General features: G+C 44.7%; 1 protein-coding gene across 1 annotated transcript in view; it reads left to right on the top strand.

The window, feature by feature from the left end:
* Positions 1–1,457: 1,457 nt before the first annotated feature.
* PRKG1 (protein kinase cGMP-dependent 1) overlaps positions 1,458–20,439 on the top strand; it is a 191,136-nt gene continuing 172,154 nt past the window's right edge. The window contains exons 1-2 of the mRNA XM_039719675.1: positions 1,458–1,515; positions 1,986–2,099. Of these exons, the coding sequence (XP_039575609.1) occupies positions 2,030–2,099 (70 nt within the window). The 5' untranslated portion in view covers positions 1,458–1,515; positions 1,986–2,029. The remainder of the gene's footprint in view (positions 1,516–1,985; positions 2,100–20,439) is intronic.

Genomic DNA, 20,439 nt, shown 5'->3' with positions numbered 1-20,439 from the left:
CAAAATTATTTAGGAATCTCTGAAGCGTGGGAGGCCCCACTAAAGGCTGATATTGCTCATTCTTGAGATAAACATCTATTTAGGTTCTTCTTGTTAGATTGATACATAATATGAGGAAATAAATCAAACATTTATAAAAATAATAATAAAAATTAACTTGCAATGAAGATATTTTAATCCCTCCTAACTCTGCTTCTCTATCACAAAAAGCACTTTTGCCATTTTACACTCCCACAGCCCAGGTAACATTAGATCATAATAATATTTACCAAACGGCCACTTTCAGCTTGATAAATAATCATCTTTTCTAACCCAAATGAGCCTGTGTTTCAGTTCTCTGACTGTATTCCGTGATCCCTGAAGCTGTTTCCCAGTTTGGGGTGCCAGGGGAAGTTTTTTAGTGGATGCTAAGATTTGCAACCTTTGCTCTTTTTCCCCACCCTTTTTTTAGGTGGGAATAACTCTGTGCCCCCCCCACATCCCCTCTTCCTTCTCTTCTCCTGGCTCTTGGTTTTCAAATATTGCTTTTTAAACCCTCCAATATTAAAAAGATGTGTCACTTCCAACCTCCTAGGTTGGTCCTGAGCTCCCTTCTTTCCATCCAGTCTGGGATTTTAACCCTTCCTCACACATCCCTTCCCAGCATGGTGCAGGTAAGCTGATAAAGCAGATTTCCCCTCATAAAATGAGATATACAGAAAGGCAAGGGGTGGAGAGATGGGAATTAAATAATAACCACGGGTCAGAGTAATTTTCTTTTCTATGATAGTTCTGTTACTCATGAATGAGTGTTCTCAGGGATTAGTTTCTCAGGGAAAATGAGCAAAATTACACTGCTGCTTTCATGTGGGAAAAGACCTAAACCTTTTCTTTTTTGAACACAAAAGATAGGGGGAATTTTGCCTGAAAGTCTAAGAGGTGAAACAAAGTTCACAATGAATTTGGTGTACTGTATGTCCTGACTGTACAGATGCTCTGTAGGCACAGATTTTGTGGTAATTGGGAGTGGGGCTGTGGCCGAGCCTCATCCCCAGGGTCTCAAGCCTCATCCCACAGTCTCAAGCTGTGCCAAGGGAAATACAGGTTGGATTTTAGGAAAAAGTTTTTTACAGGAAGGGTGATAAAGTTCTGCAATGGCCTGTCCAGCAAGGTGGTAGAATCACCATCCCTGGATGTGTTTAAAACAGACTGGGTGTGGCACTGGGTGCCAGGGTTTACTTGAGGTGTTGGGGCTGGGTTGGACTCGATGATCTTGGAGGTCTCTTCCAACCCAGCCCAGTGACTCTGTGAATTCTAATGGGCTGCAGCTGTGCAGGACAGGGGACTGATATTGCCATTAATGAGCCGTGGGGTGCCCAGGGCACTGACCAGTCACACAGAGCAGAGGGCACACAGGTGCACTGCATCAGCGTGAGGGGATAAAAGCTTGGGCTGAAGGGCCGGAGGGGCAGATGCTTGCAGCCTCCTGGAGTGGAGTTACTGTGTGTGAGCAGATCCCTGAAGCCTTCTGACCTGGTGGGGTGTTACTGTGTGTGGGGTGAAGCTTTCTGAAATTATTTGGTGGTGCTCTGTGTTTTATGGCTGTCTCAACTGTGACAAGGCTCTACTAAAAAACCCTCAAGTGTTAAAAGCTTCTGCATGCAACAGTTGGTTTTAATGTTTTTTCTGAATATATATGCTCTTCTTTGTAATATGTTTAGCTCCTTTTGAAGTTGGAGGGCTCTGGTGGTGGTTTGTTTTTTTTCTTTTGTTCACAGTATGGAATTCCTTGGGTTGAAAGGAACCTTAAATCCCATCCCGTTCCATCCCCTGCTATGGCCAGGGACACCTTCCACTATCCTAGGTTGCTCCAAGCCCTGTCCAAACTGGCCTGCAACCAAATGCATTTTAAATGTTAACTCTAAAAACCCCATTTGCCTTCCTTTTAAAATGTCTGAAATTATTTAATTGCCCATTTAAAATGGTCTTTCTTCTTTTTCTCATAGATGGGAAGGTTGAAGTGACAAAAGAGGGAGTGAAGCTCTGCACCATGGGACCTGGCAAAGTTTTTGGGGAGTTAGCAATCCTTTACAACTGCACCCGGACAGCTACTGTCAAAAGTAAGAGCATTTTAGATGTTTTTTTTTATCTCTTTGCTTGGAAGCTGTGTCATCTTTTACGTATTTCATTTTCCCAGTGAATTCAACTCTTTAGGGCATGGATTTTGGTATGGAATTTAGGCACTCTCTGTGAAGGAGGTGCAGAGGAAATGCATCATTCAGTCACTCAGGTTGGTCCTGCCTCATGCAGAGGAGCTTGAAGCTTACACCACAGTTTTCCTTGCAATTCCTGCTGAATCTCATAATAATTATTTTCTTACTGCTTAGAAGAACCTTTCTGACCTGTGTAAGTCTTTAAAGGTAACTCAGTAAGCCAAGCTTAGTTTTTGTTCAAGACAAGTCATTGTTTTCCCACTCAGCTGACTGTAATAAATCAGGGAAAAAAAAATCTGCATGGCACTTGACCCTCTGCTCTAAACTCCTCAGCACCTCTCCTGTCACCTGTGTTCTTTTATGTATGTTCTGGGCAAAAGCTTGGCTTGCACAATTAAGCAGAGGAAATAAATCACGTTGCTATGTATGACTTAAATGGGTTTTTGTTTATATTCAGATGCAGGTATAGGATATCACAGTTCTCCTTGATCTTGAGGACAAGAGTTGATGGTGGTGTCTAAAGCAGAGTGAGATAATAAATAGTTGTGTGGTTTTAAAGTGCTGTGCGGGAGGAGTCAGAAGAGCACAGATGGTACAGAATAATCCAAACAAGAGGTACAAACTTGAATAATACCAACCAGTGGCATTCTTGTGCCAGAATAATGAGCTGTGCAAGTCCCTGCTCTGAAGAAAGCCTTTTCCAAATACCTAATTGTGCTTCAAAAAAAAAGAGAAAGGAAAAGAACAAATGGGCAGGAATGTGAAAGCAGGAACAGATAAGTGGATTATTTTCTGCAGGATGTGCTGTTCTCTGTAGGGCTGAAGGACATGACTGATGTTCTCTGTTCTCACCTGTGCAAGCCTTACCTTTTCACTAGTCCTGGGGACCTCAGGTGCGGGTGAAAAACTCAGCAGGTTTGTGTGATAAATACAGCTGGGGAAGGTTGGAAAGAGAGGAGAGAGGCCACATCCCAGAAAGGGCAGTGAGAGGATGGCTGTTTAGTTCCCCTTAGGAATGCAGAGCTAGAGTGCACCTGAGAGGAATCCCACAGAACCACTCTGTTCCTGTGGCCATTCCCACCTGCTTGGGCAAGGCACTCCCACTGCAGGTTTTCCTGTATTTTTTCCTCCTACTGCCTTTTCCACACCCTCAGGCTCCCCTCCTGAGCAAACCTCCTGACTGACAGGTGGCATTCAGTTGTCCCAAATCCCTTAGCCCTGGTTAAACTGGGGCAGGACTAAGGTCACTACTCAGAGAATCCTTGCCTCGAGGAAAAGGAGTCCGTGCCCCTTGTTCCTTTCCCAGCAGCACTGTGTAATTAAGAGTTCTGCTGGGTTTTAATCCCTTTCCCAGGGCCAGCAGGGGATTTGGATGAGTTTTCTCTCTTGTTAGTGCACAAATCAGTGTCATTGGGGCTGTAATGAGCTTGGGGAGCTACTGCAGCTCAGCCTCACTGAGCTGAGGGTGTGGAGGTGCTCACATCCTCTCAGGGCATGGTATTGACTTAGCTGATCCTACACAGCTTCAAACATCTGCTTGTTCCTTTGGGAAATGAGCAATAAATGTGGTAAACACCTAGAAAGGTGGTGGTAAATACTCCATTAAGCCTGGGCATAACTTGGATCATTCCAAGGTTTGTTCTGGGAGAAATAAAATTGGTAATTGTAGTGAGAACAGGCACTCAGTCAGCACTGGTGGTGAAGAGGTGTCAGGGAGCACCATCCAGCTCCCATTTGGAGAAACTCTCAGAGCTTCCCAGTTTTCAGGAGAGAGCTTTCCATAATCTCCAGAGTGTCAGGAGTGTGTTTTGATGGGCCTGCCTGTGCTTCATTATGATGACATTAAGTGCTGCATTCTGAGGATGAAGTTGCAGCAGAGGCTGAGTGAAGGATGGATTTATGTGGGTGTGGATCTCAGTGTTACAGCTGGGCCATGATGAGGTGTCAGCTGAGTTGACATCTCCAGCTGGAACTGGGTTTTATGTGTATCCTGGCTTTGGTTTGTAAATAATAAAGATTTTAGTGTCATTAGTCACTGTTGGTCTACATGGGCTCTTCAGCATGGGCTCTTCAGCTTGTGCTCACTCTGCAGGAGCAAACTTCAAGTATAAATCACTGGAGGAAGAGCTTTGTCTTTGCAATAGAATTTAGGAGACATTAAAATTTAATGATTCTGATCTGACTCCTGTCTCATAACGACCTCTTTAATAAGGCAATCCAGGGCTTTGAAAAATCTGCCCCAGGAGCACTATTAACATTTTTTTCCCCTATCATTGCAGTCTTAAATAAAAGCAGGATGGGGTTGGAGTTCAAGCAGGGCCTGGGAAGAACCCAAACCCTTGGGTGTTGAGGAGCACTGGAGAAGGCAGGGACACATCTCCTGATGTGTGGCCTTCTTTTAAGACAAACATACAATTTTTGACAACCGTTTTTTGTTGGTTATTCTGCAGTGTTTGCTTTACATTTCCAGATATTACTAGAGGGTTTGGGTTTTTTTTATTTGGTTTGCTTTTTCTTCTTCTGGTAGAAAGTGATTTGTCTGCTTCAAGTATGGAATTGTCAAGGCTTTCTGACTGTTGATGCTCACAGATCACCTTCCATTGCACACTCAGTGAAATCCAAATCAGAACCTAATTTCTCACTCTCTGTATTGATTATCCAGAGTTCTCAAGTGCCTGCATGCAAACCTGGATGCTGCTTGCAATTCAAAGCAGAACCACAGACTTTTCTCCCTGATTCCAACAAATAATTAGGTTCAGAATGAGGAAAACACCACTTTTTATGGCTATGCCTAAAATGATGTCTCTGATCCTCTGTTTTTAGAGACATGGTTGGGAAAAAGGGCTATGAGAGGTCAGCAAAAAAATATAAAAAACCCAGCAATCTCCCCAGCTGAACTGAGGTTGTGTTTAAAACATTGTGGTTCTTGATTTTGATAAGAAAAAAAAAATGTGGGAGGAAGTGAAATTAATCTGCTGTTAATATTGTGCACAAGTGCTCATTCCTCTTAAAGAATCAGGTGTGGAGCAGATTTTTGCAGGTGATTTAGGAGTGGATTTTGTGGAAGGAACAGATTCTCCATCCTCTAAGGATGTTCTGCTTATTTTAGAAGTGGTCTTAACACCCGAAATAGATTCTCTTGGGAGCAAAATTCAAATAAAACCATCCCTTAGAAACATCTCTGTGCGAGGCTGATGATTTCAGGGGAGTTACACTCCACACCAGCTTGTGTTTTCAGGAGAACTATTAGGAAAAAAAAAAAACCCAAAAAAACAAACCAAAAAAACCCAACAAAAACCAAGCAGAGGCTGAAGTTATTAAACTCTAAATTATGTAAATCCTTTTGCTGGCCCTCCAAAGGCAGCACAAGAGTCCCTCAAGCTGCTGTGCTTGCCAGCTGCACTAATTGTACAAAACCCAGAGCGGCGCAGAGGGATTAAGGCGGGAGCTCAGCTTTTCCTTGCCAAGCCTGGATGAGTTTGAATTTTCAACTGCTGGTTTTTGTTTTAATGGCATCCTCTGCACTGCTTGCTGTAGCCCCAGGAATGACAGAACTTTCCAAGGAGCTTGGTAACATGGACAATTTGTGGGGAAAAATAAGGCAGCAGCGAGTTGCCAATTAAAACTGCAGAGACTCATTAAAGTCTTGCAGAAGGATGTTGCCTTCAGATACTCTCCTCCAACAATTACAGGAGCCAGGGTAAAGTTTGTTCAGCTCTCCTTAAAACACACTTGGGAAGGAAGTTGACTTTTAGATACTCAACTGTTTGATTAAAATCTCTCTGATATTACATGGAGATAAGAAACCCGGGATGGCCCAGCCAGTCTGGTGGGAGATAAATGGAATATAAATGGATCTATCCTGGGAGAAAGTAATTTAAACTCACCCTTCCACTGCCTGTATTTTACTGTGACCTTTACAGGTTTTGCAAGTAATGTGACAAAATGGGATTGGATTATTCCTCCAAGGGGATGATAATGAGAAAATGATGTTGAGGACAACGGACAAGGTGTAGCAGGAGTTTTTTCCCTCCCTCTTCTTCAGAGGCATCTTCAGGGTATCATTTCTGTGGCTCCTCATTTCCATCTTTGGGATCACAGAATCCCAGAATGATTTGGGTTGGAAGGGACTTTAAGTCCCATCCCATTCCACCCCTGCCATGGCAGGGACACCTTCCACTGTCCCAGGCTGCTCCAAGCCCTGTCCAGCCTGGCCTTGGCCTCTTCCACAGATCCAGGGCAGCCCCAGCTGCTCTGGGCACCACCCCGCCAGGTAGCAATTCCTTCGCAATGTCCCATCCATCCCTGCCCTCTGGCAGTGCGAGCCATTCCCTGTGTCCTGTCCCTCCATCCCTTGTCCCCAGTCCCTCTGCAGCTCTTCTGGAAGGGGCTCTGAGTTCTCCCTGGAGCTTCTCATGTCCAGGTGAACACCTGGACATTCTGGCATCATGGGCAGCTTTAAGACTGGTTATTCATTTATGGGAAAAAATTTCAGTGTTAAATCCATATTGAAAAACCCCATAGATCTGTTTGGCCGAGCAGATAAAGTAACAGTAAATAACAAAGGCCAGTTTGTTGTCTGATACACAAGGAGGGTGATCACCACGCCAGGGAAATGGATGCTTCTGTTGTTCTGGAACACTTGTGGAAATAATTTTGTTGATGTTTTTCACATTGATTTAATTGCAGAGTGGATTGAGCTAAGTTCCCATCACTTAAACATGGTTATAAGGAGATGATGGCTTTCTCTGTGCAACCCTTGAAGAATTAGTTAATATTAATAGCAGATGTCAGATAATTAGTTCATAAAAGCTCCCATTTCATCCCTTTCTATAGATGTCACTGAAAATGTTGATGTTTGAAATATGGCCAGAGCAGCTGTGAGAAATGAGGTGACTGAACTTTGCTGTTGACAGTAAAGCTTTGCTTTGGACACAGTTTGATAAACAAGGGGATGCAATGGAATATTTGCCATAAATATTAATTTATGGGCTCAGTGACATGTGATCTTTTCACAGATTAAAATGCAACAGGCAGCACAGGGGCTGGGTTTGCCCCACATTATATGAAATTTCTTATTCTAGATTATTTTCTGGTCATAATTGGGGAACAAAAGGCCACTTGGCACTAAGAGCCAGAACTGATCAATTTGTGTTTCAGAACCAAAGCAACCACTCCCCTCTCTGCTCTAAAGCCACTTTTAGAAGCCCCTTGCTGGCCATGAAATCACCCCAAGCTGCCTTCCCTGCTGTCCATAACAACAGAGATCTCCTCCATGGTATCAAGTGTGTGACCTTAAATCCATTTGCTTGTGGCAATGATGCAGTGATAATCAAATTGAAGGAATAATAATAATTACAATTCCTATCATGGAATCACTAAGGCTGGAGAAGACCTTCAGGATCATCAAGCCCAAGCTGTGCCCACCTTGTCCCCAGCCCAGAGCACTGAGTGCCACCTCCAGCCCTTCCTGGCACACCTGCAGGGATGGGCACTGTAAAGCTCCCTGGGCAGCCCCTGCCAAGGCCTGAGCACCCTTTCCATGCAGAAATTCCTGCTGCTGTCCAAGCTGAGCCTCCCCTGGCCCAGCCTGAGGCCCTTTCCCCTTGTCCTGTCCCTGTTCCCTGGCAGCACAGCCCGACCCCCCCTGGCTGTCCCCTCCTGGCAGGGAGTTGTGCAGAGCCACAAGGTCCCCCCTGAGCCTCCTTTGCTCCAGGCTCAGCCCCTTCCCAGCTCCCTAGAGTGCCAGTATATGCTCAAGTTTGGGATGCTGAAGAGAGCTGTAGTTTACTTGCATTTAAAGTTCCCTGGCAAAAATGGATTTCATATTATTGAAGTGCCAGTGTTAAAAGCATTTGGATACCAAATAAATTGACAAAACTGCAGATAGGCTTTTTAATTAAAAAAACAAGGCACCAAACAAGTTCTCTGTATTGCACGTTTGAAAAACTCATTATATTTCATGAATTGTATCTTCTCTGGGAATGGACTGGAATGGGAGAGCTTTTATTTATCTTTAGCTGCAATAAAACCCATCCAGACAACAGCAATGTTGACAACTGCATTCGCTCCTCTGAAGTTATTTGCAAAACCCTTTAGTCCACAATATCAAAGTCAGCAGTGTTTGAAATGGCTTTGCTGAAGCTCTGCCCTTTGCAGCCTGTGCCTGACACTCAGCTGGAGGAAATGAGATTTAAATAGTGTCTCTTTTTTAATTAACTGCAGGAATGAGGAGCCTGGGAGGAGGCTCTGCTTTGTTTTGTTAGTTATTTGGGTTTTTTTAGGGTAGTCCATGTATAGGCAGAAGGTGCAGGTGCCACCTTAAAGCTGTTTTATCTTTTCCTCTGACATGGCCTGGACACCCTGGATTGGTTTTTTGATGGGAATTGAGGTGAACTCCAGACATCTGAAGAGATCTGACAGCACTGGGAGCTAAGTGCAGACATCTGAACAAGGCAAAATCCTGGATGCCTTTGAAGAAATAGAATTGTCTTTATTTCTTGTGTTTGTTTTTCAGCTCTGAGGTTACTCTGCCTGACTTATCTGTAGTAGAGGGCAGGAGCAGAGGCTGATTGAATTCACACAACATACCCAACTCACAGCCCGTCTCTTAAACTTGGATTTTCTTTAGCTGATGAGTGTCACAGGAGCTGCCTGGAGTGGGATGAATTGCTGGAGTGGGTGTGAAAATGCCACGTGGTGGGTTTGTCTGGTTTCTGGTGTCACCAGCCCCATTTCTGAAGGGCTTTGCCCAGATACACCTGAGTGCCCACAGCAGAGATGCTGCTGGGATGTGCCTCTCCCCCATTGCCTCCTTGGGAAGGCACATTCTCCACTTCAAGGCTGTTTAGCATCTGCTTAGATCCTGTATTCCCTGTTTGAGGAGTCTCTTGAACCTCTTCACAGCCCTTTTTGTGGGTCAGATTTCTTCTGCCTCTTCACCATTTCTGAGCATTGCTGTGATTCTTCCATTGTGGGAGATCCCAAACACAGATTTTTGTCAGATACTCTCTGCTAACATAACACAGTTGGCTTTGTTCTTGGAGAAATTGAGGGAATTTGGGTGAGTTGAGCTGATTTAAGGAAGCATCTTTGTGTGTGAAGGAGAAGCTGAGATACTCTGCTTGTGGTAATCAGACACCTCCCCTGATCCTGGGCTGGTGTTGGTTGGGAAGGACCTCAGGAAAGCTTCTTCAGCCTTCCTTGGAGAAGCTTTCCTCTTCCTTCCTTCTCTTCGTGGGAGAGGGGTTGCCCAGCAGCCATGGCTTTGTCCAACAGGTCTTGGCATCCTGAAGGTGCTCTGACCCAGAGGGACACTCTGCCTTTTATATATTTTTGGGATTAAATGCATGAGATGGTTTTTTTTTGTTTGTTTTGTTTGGACTTAGACATTTATTAGTTCTTTATATTACAGTTTCAAGAAATGTGAGGTATACCGTAATTTAATAAGTTAAAATGGAGGTGTATCTTTTTCTACACAAGGTTTTTTAAGGATAAGCTGTTTAATTAAGAAATGACACAAATTATTTTTACTTTTAACTTGGTAACTAACTACTTGTGCTCTGTGATGTGGACTTTTTAATGCAATTACATGATACCACCCAAACCCAGGAAGAAGAAAGATTAGCTTCTGCCTTAAAACTTCTGTCTTGCTATATATATGTTATTATATTCTAAACCTATAAACTCTTAAGTTTCCCACCATGTGATATTTCACACTTATATTCAAACTACACACCCATAATCTGAGTTCTATAATTTAATTTTGGAAGCCTTCTCCATGGCCTCAGGTCAAATGCAGCGTTCTCTTGGGGGGGGTCAGTGTCTGTTAACAAAGTCTGAAATTCTCAGCAACCAGGGTTCCAACACGACACCTGCTTGGAAAAGTTTTCCTTCCTGTCCAACCTAAACCTCTCCAAGTGCATCTCCTGAGCATCTCCTGGGATGGAGCAATGTCCATGTCCTGTTATTCCAGAGCACACCTCTGTACCCAGGGACACAGGAGCTGCTTTGGGAAGGAGGCTGGGTTAACCATTAACCCCCCCCATAAATGATAAACCCCGCCTTGGGTGATTTTTTTCCCTTGCAGCTGGATAAACACTTGCTGGCAGGAGTGAGGGGAGCACATGGCAATGGGGGGAGTGCTCAGGGCTGCTGCAGCTAGTGGTGACAAAAGAGGGAAAAGTGTTTAAAATCCTCTTTATTCTGTGGTGGTTGGGGAAGATTTATCAGTTTTAAAGTGCTCTCCTGCTTCAGGAGTGCTGTTTGTACATGGCCCAGTTTGGGTGGGGACATCAGGCCAGTCCCCATTGTCCCACCTTTCCCAGGGGATGGCATTTCCTTTTACTGGGGAGAAAAATACACCCTGAGTGAAGCTCATGGTTTCAGGTTGAATTGAGATTTCTGCTTTGTTCTGGAAGCTTGATTTTGGATAAGCCCTTCCTACCCTTTAGCACAGGTGTCTGAAAAACTGGGATAATTTGAATTTACATGCCTGAGATTGGCAACTTCCTGGGAAGGGGCTGGTTTATCCCACACCATCAGCTCTGTATGGAAATCCTTGGCTGTAAATGCAAGAAATAATTATTTCTGTGCCATTGCTGATGACAGCTTTGTGATAGAGCAAAAAAAAATCTTGCCTGCCCCATCCCTGGAAGTGTCCCAAGGCCAGGTTGGATGACCTTGGAGTCTTAAAGGGAGTTTTTAAAAATCCATTTTCAAAATGAAGGATTTTGAATCTTCAGAGAGCCAAATACTTCAGTGTTGGTTGGGATTTTTTTTTGTTTGGCTGCACAAATATTTGCCTGCTTCAAATGAATTGTAAAAGCTTTATGGTGTTTGCTTAATCGCTGGTGCGTTTTTAATTGTTGCTTGACAAACACTGTAATATCTAAAAAGACTCAGTAATTCCCCAGCTTTATGGAGCACTGGGAAAGGAGATAATCTTGCTTTGGCTGTTGCTACTGCAGAGTTTTTTGGGGTTTAAAAGAAATCTTCCTTCCAACTCCTGGAAGATGATGATGGTTGTATTTAACAGCTAATACTCAACTCCTGCCTCATTACTAAAATTATCCCTCTTAATTGTGGGCAAATAAATGCTTCATCACTCCACCAGCTACTGCAAGAAACTGGGAGGCTCCCAGTGTCCTCATTTCCTCCTGGTTATTAACAAAACCATGGCAAGACATCAGTGATAATGTATTTTTACTGATTATAAGCAGTATTTTTTCCTGATTAAATCCTTGCAATCTTATTTCCTTCCAGGAAATATTTATTGATAAAATATTTGTGTGGAATGAGCTTGCAGGCAGGTCTGGGATGGGATACACTGCCCAGGGTGATCATACACTGCTGTGGTGCTTCTCCCACACCCTGGTAATGCAGAGCCCCGGGAGCAGCTGGCATGGCAGGCTCTCCTTCAGCTGCTTTTGGCATTTTGGCAGGAGAAAAGCAGGGATGTGCTGTCCCTGTCTCCAGTGGGAATGGGAATATATTCTATATCTCATCAGTGGTAATGTATAAAAAAGAGATGTAAAGCCAGGCATGGAAGCAAGCAGGCTCATTAGCACAGTGCCCCTTGGGGTTGCTTTAATGTGTGTTTTAATGACTTTCTCATTAGTGTCTGGAAAATAGTGGTTCCATTCTTGCTGGATTAGTGGTGGGTGCTCCTGAATCCTGCACTCCTGGGGTCACTTCCCAAATGAATGGGTCTATGTCCAGCACATTGATGTGTTCATCACAGAGATGCTCTGGTGCCAGTCTATCACCCAGTAAAACCCTAGACTTCAATGGGTTTGTGATGATGGCTGTGGCTTAAAAAAAATTAATAAAATCCCAGGGCTGGTTTGGGTTGGAAAGGACATTAAAACCCACCCAGTGCCACCCCTGCCCATCCCCTGCAGGGACACCTTCCATTGTCCCAGGCTACTCCAAGCCCTGTCCAACCTGGCCTTGGGCACTGCCAGGGATCCAGGGGCAGCCACAGCTGCTCTGGGCACCCTGTGCCAGGGCCTGCCCACCCTGCCAGGGAACAATTCCTTCCCAATATCCCATAAATCTCACCTCCTTTAATTCAAAACCCTTCCCCCTTGTCCCATCACCATCTAACCGTGGAAATAGTCCCTCTCTCTCTTTTTAAAAAGCTCCCTTTTGCTACTGGGAGGTGCTTTAAGGTCACCCTGGAGCCTCCTCTTCTGTGTGCTGGGAAGACGGAGAGGTGGCAGAGATCCATTGAAAATGTTCACTTTTAAATTCCTCTGGGGAAGGTTTACAGCTGAGATCAACCAGGAAGACTGAGCAGTTTCTCAGGCAGTGAGTTTTTTTGGAGGATGGTAAATTTGGAGGAGCCAATCTTAATTTTCCAACTTAGTTTGCAAATTAAGCCTTCTTTTCTGAGAACAAGACTAATGTTATGAAAGCATCTTTATAAACAGTTTGTAATTGCTTTAATTTGATAAAGGCAAAGTGTTCCCAGCTTTGTCCTCTAATATCAGTTTATCCTTCAACAGCTTAAGAGCAGAACTTGGGAAAGAAATTATTCCTTGTGGAAAGAAACACTCATTTCCGTATTCTCTTTTTTTTAAAATGTTCTATTGGAGCTAATGAACTGCTGTGGGTTTGTGTGGGCCATGAACATTGTGAATTCATTGTGTGTCTGCTCTCAGCCCTCACATTAGGACTGGAACAACGTTAATGTCTTTTAATCACCTCTGTAATTCGTGCTGCACTGGGGTGTTACAGCTCTGGGGTGTGCTGGGAACAGAGAGCTGACACACGGTGATGTGAATTCCTCCAAACCCAAGGGTTCCAGGCTGCTGGAGACGTGCACAAATAATCCCCCACAAGTAAAATATCCTTGTTGATCTAATTCCTGAGTCCCCAGTGCTTTGGTGCTGGGACAGGAACAGGTGTTGGGGGCTTTGGGAGCTTCTCTTGTGTTCCAGCCTGGGAATGGGGTGAGGCACTTCAGAGCTGCATCTCCATCTAGGAGTATTTAACCTTGGTAAAACATTATTTCTTCTCTGCCAGCTGCTGAGGTTTGAGGCTGATGTCGCATCCACACGAGTAGCATGGAATCCCAGAATGGTTTGGGTTGGAAGGGACCCTAAAGCCCATTGAGTGCCACCCCTGCCAGCACTTCAGAGCTGCATCTCCATCTAGGAGGATTTAACCTTGGTAAAATATTATTTATTCTCTGCCAGCTGCTGAGGTGTGAGGCTGTTGTTGCATCCCCACATGAGCTGCTCCATCCCTCTGCTCATCCTGGGCTCTCTCCAGCTCCAGGTCCCTCCTGTGCTAGGGACAGCCATGTGTCACTGGTGCCTCCCTGGGCTCTCTCCAGCAGCTCCAGGTCCCTCCTGTGCTGGGGACAGCCATGTGTCGCAGGGTGTTGGCAGTGAGGGACCAGCAGGACAAACATTCCATGCTGGCAAGGCCACAAGAGTGATTTGTTGTAGGGATCTCTGTCTCCCAAAGATTTGCTTAGTGAAAGAGGGGGAAATATTCCCAATCCCAGAGGTTCTACTGAGGGTTTGAGTTGAGGAATCTGCTGGTCTTGTTATTCCCTAAACTCACTCAAGCTGCCTGATGCCATTTAGGGATTCCAGCATCTGATACATTCCTGAGTCTGCTGGAAACACCCCAGAAATCACAGTCACTGAAGTCCATGTTGTCTAAAAGTAGGAATTTTAGGCTCTAAAGGTTAAGGACATTAAAAGTCAGCCTCTGCCAGCCCTCCTGAGGAGAGTGGCCTGTCTGGGAGACCTTTTGTGGATGAATTTTGTGGTAATGTGGAGTTATTTTTCAGCTTCTCTAACTTATTTTCCCCGAATATTTGTCAAGTTGCATGTAATATTTCTGCAATAGGGGAGGCATTAACCTTTATTAACCAGTGCAGAGACTGAAACTTGGACAAAATTGACGGGATAATTAAGGCAAAATCTCGGGGTGACTTCACTGCTCCTCAAACTCCATTAATTCTTATGACAGTGATGAATTTCAGTGCAGTAATAATTAGTTTTTCTCACTGTATGGAAAAACATTCTGTAAATCACTGCTGTAAATTCACTCTGAGTCCAAAGACATCTGAACTCAACAGTGATCCTGCAGTTATTTCCATGTCCCAAGATTTATGTGTATTGGAATGGTAAAGATTCCACAGGCTGGGACAAACAGCACAGCTGGATGTACAAACTCCTGTCATGACACCAGCGAGCAGGGAATTCTGAATGGTTTGGGATAGACTGGGGCTTTCCCCCTTGCATTTATACCCTGCTGGAGTTAATCTTGGCCATTTAATAATGTTCAGGCCTTGAATAACAAGGGTGTGATTTCCAGGTGAGGCTTTGGGAATAGATCCATTGGGAAAGGCTTGTTCAGCTTCTCTCTGCTCTCTTTGGGTTCTGTTCTGATCAGCATTAAAAGCTGATTGTCAGGTACATGCAATAAATCCTCTCATGGAATATCCTGAGCTGGAAGGGCCCACAGGATGATCCAGTCCAGCTCCTGCACAGACCCCCCAACAATCCCACTCTGTCCAAACTCTCCTTGACGCCTTCTGGGTTTGCATCCAGTTTGGAGCAACACCTTTTCCTCCTGTGCCTTTTGCCTGCAGTTTCCAAGCCCTTGTGAAGTGTGTGCTGGAAACACAAGGGATGGGTGCTGGGGAATAAGGATTTGAAGACCTGTGGAAAGGTTCCATGTGTGGGCAGGAAGTTTGAGCACACACCAATAAGGGCTTTTGCCTGTCTAGAGAAAGCTTGTAAAGCTCCAAGGTGATGCACTGCAATTCCAGGTTGTATTTGTCAGAGGAAAGAATTCCTTGCTGATAAAACACTATGCATGGCCTATCGTGTTAAACAGGGAGAGAATGGTCCTGTTTTAAATCCTGTGCATTGATGTTGTGTGGAGATTTTATGTTTGGTGCTGAGAAATCCAGATTTGTGCTGGGAGAGTTGGGATTGTTGAGCCTGGGGAAGAGAAGCTCTGGGGCTGTCCCTGGATCCCTGGAAGTGTCCAAGGCCAGGTTGGATGGGACTTAGAGCAGCCTGGGACAGTGGAAGGTGTCCCTTGGCAAGGGGTGGGATGAGATGAGCTTTAAGGTCCTTTCTCACTCCAGCCTTTCCCTGATTCAATAATTCAGCATAATATAAAGTCATACCTTTTTGCCTATGAGCTCTGTTTTATAAAAACAATTTTCCAGTCTGAATTGCTTTTCCTAAACTCTCTGCAAAGCCTCTGTTTATAAAGTGGATATTAAAATGGGCTGAAAATTGTCTGGTCACAAAGTCAATGCTCTCAATTCCCATGCAAATGGTTCATTTTGTTCTTTAAACTGTTATTTACACACAGTGGTCTGTGAATGTTTATATGCAATGGCAATTCAACAAGTCCTGGGAAGGAACTGGAATCCAAGAGGCTTCAGTAAAACTGTGTGGTGCAGATTTCACAGTAGATTTGGTTAAAACCATTTTTCCCTATTTAGTTTGTCACTAATCGCTGCTTTCACTAATTACTTTTTTTGTCTTGAACAACTGCTTGGAACAGCTCCACAAAAGCCAATTTGTTGTGTTCATCATGCAAAATATGCCACGACCAATTACACTGCATGAGCCTGTATATTTAAAATACAATAAATCATCAGAACACAGACCAGAATTTATTTCTCTGAGTGCACATAGGAATTAATCCACAATTTTTCTTAAGGTGGTTTTATGGCTGTGCCAACTTCCTGTGCCATAGCATCATTTCCTGGTAAGGCGGAATGGATTTAAATTGGATATGTTTAATGTTTTGAAATTGGATATTGGGAAGCAATTATTCCCTGGCAGGGTGGGCAGGCCCTGGCACAGGGTGCCCAGAGCAGCTGTGGCTGCCCCTGGATCCCTGGCAGTGCCCAAGTCCCAGCTGAAGAAACCTGGGCCAGTGGAAGGTGTCCCTGTCCATGGCATGGGGTGGAACTGGCTGAGCTTTAAGGTGGTTTCCAACCCAAACCATTCTGGGATTCTGTGATTCTAAATCTCCTTATATTTACAGCAATGGGAATGGTGTCTTGTGAGGCAACAGGAAAGCAAAGATGTGAGAGGAAAGAAAGGAGCAGAGAGAGTAATTTGCATGAGTTTGTTAATGAGAGATGGATTTTTCCCTGTGCCCTGTGTCAAGGCTGCCAACCTGCCCCTGTGACAGACCCTCTCTCTGCACAAGTGCAGATCTGTGCTTGCCTTCATGGTTTAATTCTTTAGCTTTGCATTCAGCATCTTTCCAAATGATTCCAGTGATTCATTTTGGGATGACAAATGCTGTATTTTTAGCTGTTTTATCCCAGCTGCTGGGATAACTGCTGGGAGCAGCAGAGGCTGCAGCCAGTGGTGCACAAAGGGAGGAGCCCAGCCTGGCTGCCAGACCCCCCCAAGTGATTTTGCTGGTTTTATGCTGTTAGCAGATAAATTGCAAAATGATCCCAATGAGACAGGACTGACTGGCCAGCTCCTGACAGCAGGATAAACAATATTCTGGGATGTGAGAGCTTACCTGCTTTTATCTCTCCTTCTCACACGTGATTTTAGCAGATTCTTTATTTGCCCGAGCATCTGGAGGCCTGCAGCTGGTTTGGCACTTGGTGGGAAGCCCAGTTTGTTTAGCCAGTGGGTTGCTTAATAATAATAATAATTTTATTATAATATATATAATAAATGATAAGGTTTTTTTTATCTGTTCTGTTGGAGATGTGTGCACAGGAAGGAAGCAGTGGAAATTGGGCTACCCAGAGCTGAAGTCACAGAAAAGACAAAGCAGTTTCCCAAGAGCTTTCAGGAGAAAGCAGGTCTAGAAGTTTTTTGGGAAGGAGACCTAAATATGAGTGGTTTTCATACATTTAGGTCAAGAGGCTCAAAAATTCTGAGTAGGAGTGTAGCTCTGAATCCCCTTTGGAGACTGGCACTCCCCCAGGGAATTCCTGCATGTGGGTTCTGAGGGTCCCTGGTGCATGTAGTGGGATGGGTGGAAATGATGGCAATGAGCCACAGGTCAGCCTCTCCAGTGGGCTGTTACAGCAAAATTACCACAAAGAAAAGGTGGGATGGAGCAAAATTCCTGCTTCTGTCCTTGCGTCCCAGTGGAATGCTCCCTGGGCACCCATGGGTTCCTCTGTGGCTTCGTCCTTGTGTTTGAGTGTGGCACAATCAGCTCCATCTGCCATGAGGGACTCCAGAGGGATGGAGCAGCTCTGCTGGGAGAGCTGGGGGTGTTCAGCCTGGAGAGGAGAAGCTTTGGGGTGACCTCACTGGGGCCTTGCAGGGCCTGAGGGAGCTACAAGAAAGATGGAGACTTTGTACAAGGGGGAATGGATTCCCAGTGCCAGAGGACAGGGCTGGATGGGATATTGGGATGGAATTGTTCCCTGGCAGGGTGGGCAGGCCCTGGCACAGGGTGCCCAGAGCAGCTGTGGCTGCCCCTGGATCCCTGGCAGTGCCCAAGGCCAGGCTGGACAGGGCTTGGAGCAGCCTGGGACAGTGGAAGGTGTCCCTGCCATGGCAGGGGTGGCACTGGGTGGGCGTTAAGGTCTCTTCCCACCCAAACCATTCTGGGATTCCGTGACATTTCCTTGGCTCAGGTCAGCGGTGAGTGGCTGGGTGTCCCACTGGGCTTTGGTGACAATGGAACCTGGTTGTGGTGCCGGGGACCAGGACAGAAGATCCACCCTGGAACAAACTTGACTTGCCTGGAGAATCAGCTGCTTCTTGATAGAACCCATTGATCCATGGTGATCCATGGTGTTTCATGGTGATCCATGGTGACCCATCATGATTGACAATGATCCATCATGGTTGATGGTGATCCATCATGACTGACAGTGACCCATGATGATCCACTGTGATTGCTGGTGAACCATCATGATCCACGATGATCTGTGGTGATCCATTGTGGTTGATGGTCATCCATTGTGGTTGGTGGTGATCCATGATGATCCACAGTGATCCATGGAGATCCAAGCTGTGGTGGCCTCTGGAAGCCCTGATGTTGGTGTGCAGCACAGGAATGAGGTTTTGGGGACACAGAGCAGCAGATGCAGGATCTCCCCAGCTGAGAAAGCTCTGTCCACCTTCCTGTGCTCATGTCAGTCTGTGAATGAAATTTCCATGGGGAAAACAAGCAAAATTTCCATTCCTGCTGAATACATCTCCAGTGGCTTTGGTTCACCTGATTTCTTTTCCTTTTTTTTGCTTCAGCTATTTTAATCCTGTTCATTAAGTATTTCATTAGTTGCACTGATCCCTCAGTTAATCTGTTATCAAGAAAAGATAATTGAATTTAACTTCCCAGCACAACCCAGTTTAGAAGGATAAAATTCTAGGCTAATGACTTGGTTTACTTTTATTAATTGTAAGAATTCCTGTAATTAGGCTGAGAGTATTCTTCTGTTGACATGAGATCTAAAATATTGCTCATCCCAAGGAAATATTTTTCAAGTAGTGCAAATAAATGTGGTGGTGGAAAACAAGAACAATGTTGAAATAGAAGGGATTCTGCTTGGTTTGAAGGCAGCTTGGGGAGAGAAAGCATTTATGGAATATTTTGGGTGTTCCATCCTTGTATTTCTGAGAAATAGGGTTGTATTTAGAGCTTTTTGCAGTAAAGATAAATCTTTATAAGAAGGAGGGAATGCCCCCTAAACCATTGCTTCCAGCAGTAAAAGGCTTTGGGCATTCAACAGCCTTTAGTGTGGGGACTTGATATTGCTTTATATTTCCATTGCAGGCAGGTAACAACAGATGAGAGGGTTTTGGTGAGTAAATGTGCTGACAAATGAGTGATGGACTATTAATTAATGAGCAGCTTTAACCCTGCTTTAGTCTCTAAGGGGCGACCCAGATGGTCTGGGGGGGAAGGCAAGAGGGGGAGGCAGGTTATGATCCTCAGCTTGGATTTTGTGGAATTGTTTTGCTAAGAACTACTGTTAAAATCCCTCACAAGCTGAGTATTTGCAAATCATTCCAGCTTCCTCAGCAGCTGGCTGTTCAAATCCCTCGTGGAAGCTTCAGAACTCTCATTTAGGATATTTAGTGGGTTGTTCTGTAAAATCAGTGGAGTTGCACAGAATAGAACATGAAGTGTTGTATAATCCCTTCTGCTGAGGGGAGGACAAAACCCAAAGCAGTCCAAATACAGACTTGGTTCTTTTTGTTGTCTCCCATCTCCAATAACAATTGCCATTTCTGTTTTATCCCAGAATCTTGGAATGGTTTGTGTTGGAAAGGACCTTGAATCTCATCCAGTCCCACCCCTGCCATGAGCAGAGACATTTTCCACTATCCCAAGGTTGCCCCAAGCCCCATCCAACATGGCCTTGAACTTTTTTTATGTTGGAAAGGAGATGAAAGACATGAGGAAAACCTCCTAAGGCTTTTGTTGATTAATACAGGTTTCAATTCCCACTCCCAATGTGCTTTCCCCTTCCACAGCCTTTTTCAAGGCATATCCTCCTGGATGGGCTTCCATTTCTCTGCAGCACTCAGGGAACAGGAATCACTTGCAATCCTAAATTTGATGGGCTTGCTCCATCTGTGCATGATGGTTTTCACAGGAAAACAACAGTTTGGGGATTTCCCAGATTTTCCAAGCTCACTGCTCTGAAAGAAGTAGTCTTGGGAAGGACTTTTCCACTGAGGTTACTTATTTTTAGGAAATCCTTGTATCCTCCTAGAAGGCAGTGGTGAGAACAGTTATTTGATTTCTTATTTCTCAGGAAGCAGGTGGGTAAAACAATTCCTAGATCTGAAAGATGAACATTTTTGAAATGGAAGGAGTGCAGTAGGAAGGGTGATAGATGTATTTTTTTGGCAAATAATGCGTGTATTTTTTGGCAAATATCTCCTAGCTCATTCATTCAAATGCACTGGACAGGTGTGGATGAGTCAATCCCTACGTCAGAGATGGGCTTTAAAATGGCAAGGCAGCTTTGCCACAGGAATATCACCCTCAGAGGGAGCATTCCTTTTCCCTGTAGGAAATGAATCCCAAATTAAAAAAGCCAGGGGCAGAGCAAACACACCCCTGGTTTAGCACCCCTGGGCCATTCTAGCAGTGGTTGTGCAGAGCAGTACTCATAAATCGGGATTTGCAGCAGGAAGTACCAAGCTCAGATGGGGTTTTTATTTGCAGTCATGCCTTAGTCCAAGTGGTGTTTGAAAAGAAATGGAATTCTCTCGTGGGGCTTGCAGGTCATGGCTCATTTGTGCTGCTGTGGGAG

This window comes from Passer montanus, unplaced genomic scaffold, assembly GCF_014805655.1.
Source record: "Passer montanus isolate IOZ18808 unplaced genomic scaffold, ASM1480565v1 scaffold42, whole genome shotgun sequence".
Lineage (NCBI taxonomy): Eukaryota > Metazoa > Chordata > Aves > Passeriformes > Passeridae > Passer > Passer montanus.
Note: the sequence above shows the minus strand (reverse complement) of the source record. Positions and strands in the feature narration are given on the sequence as shown.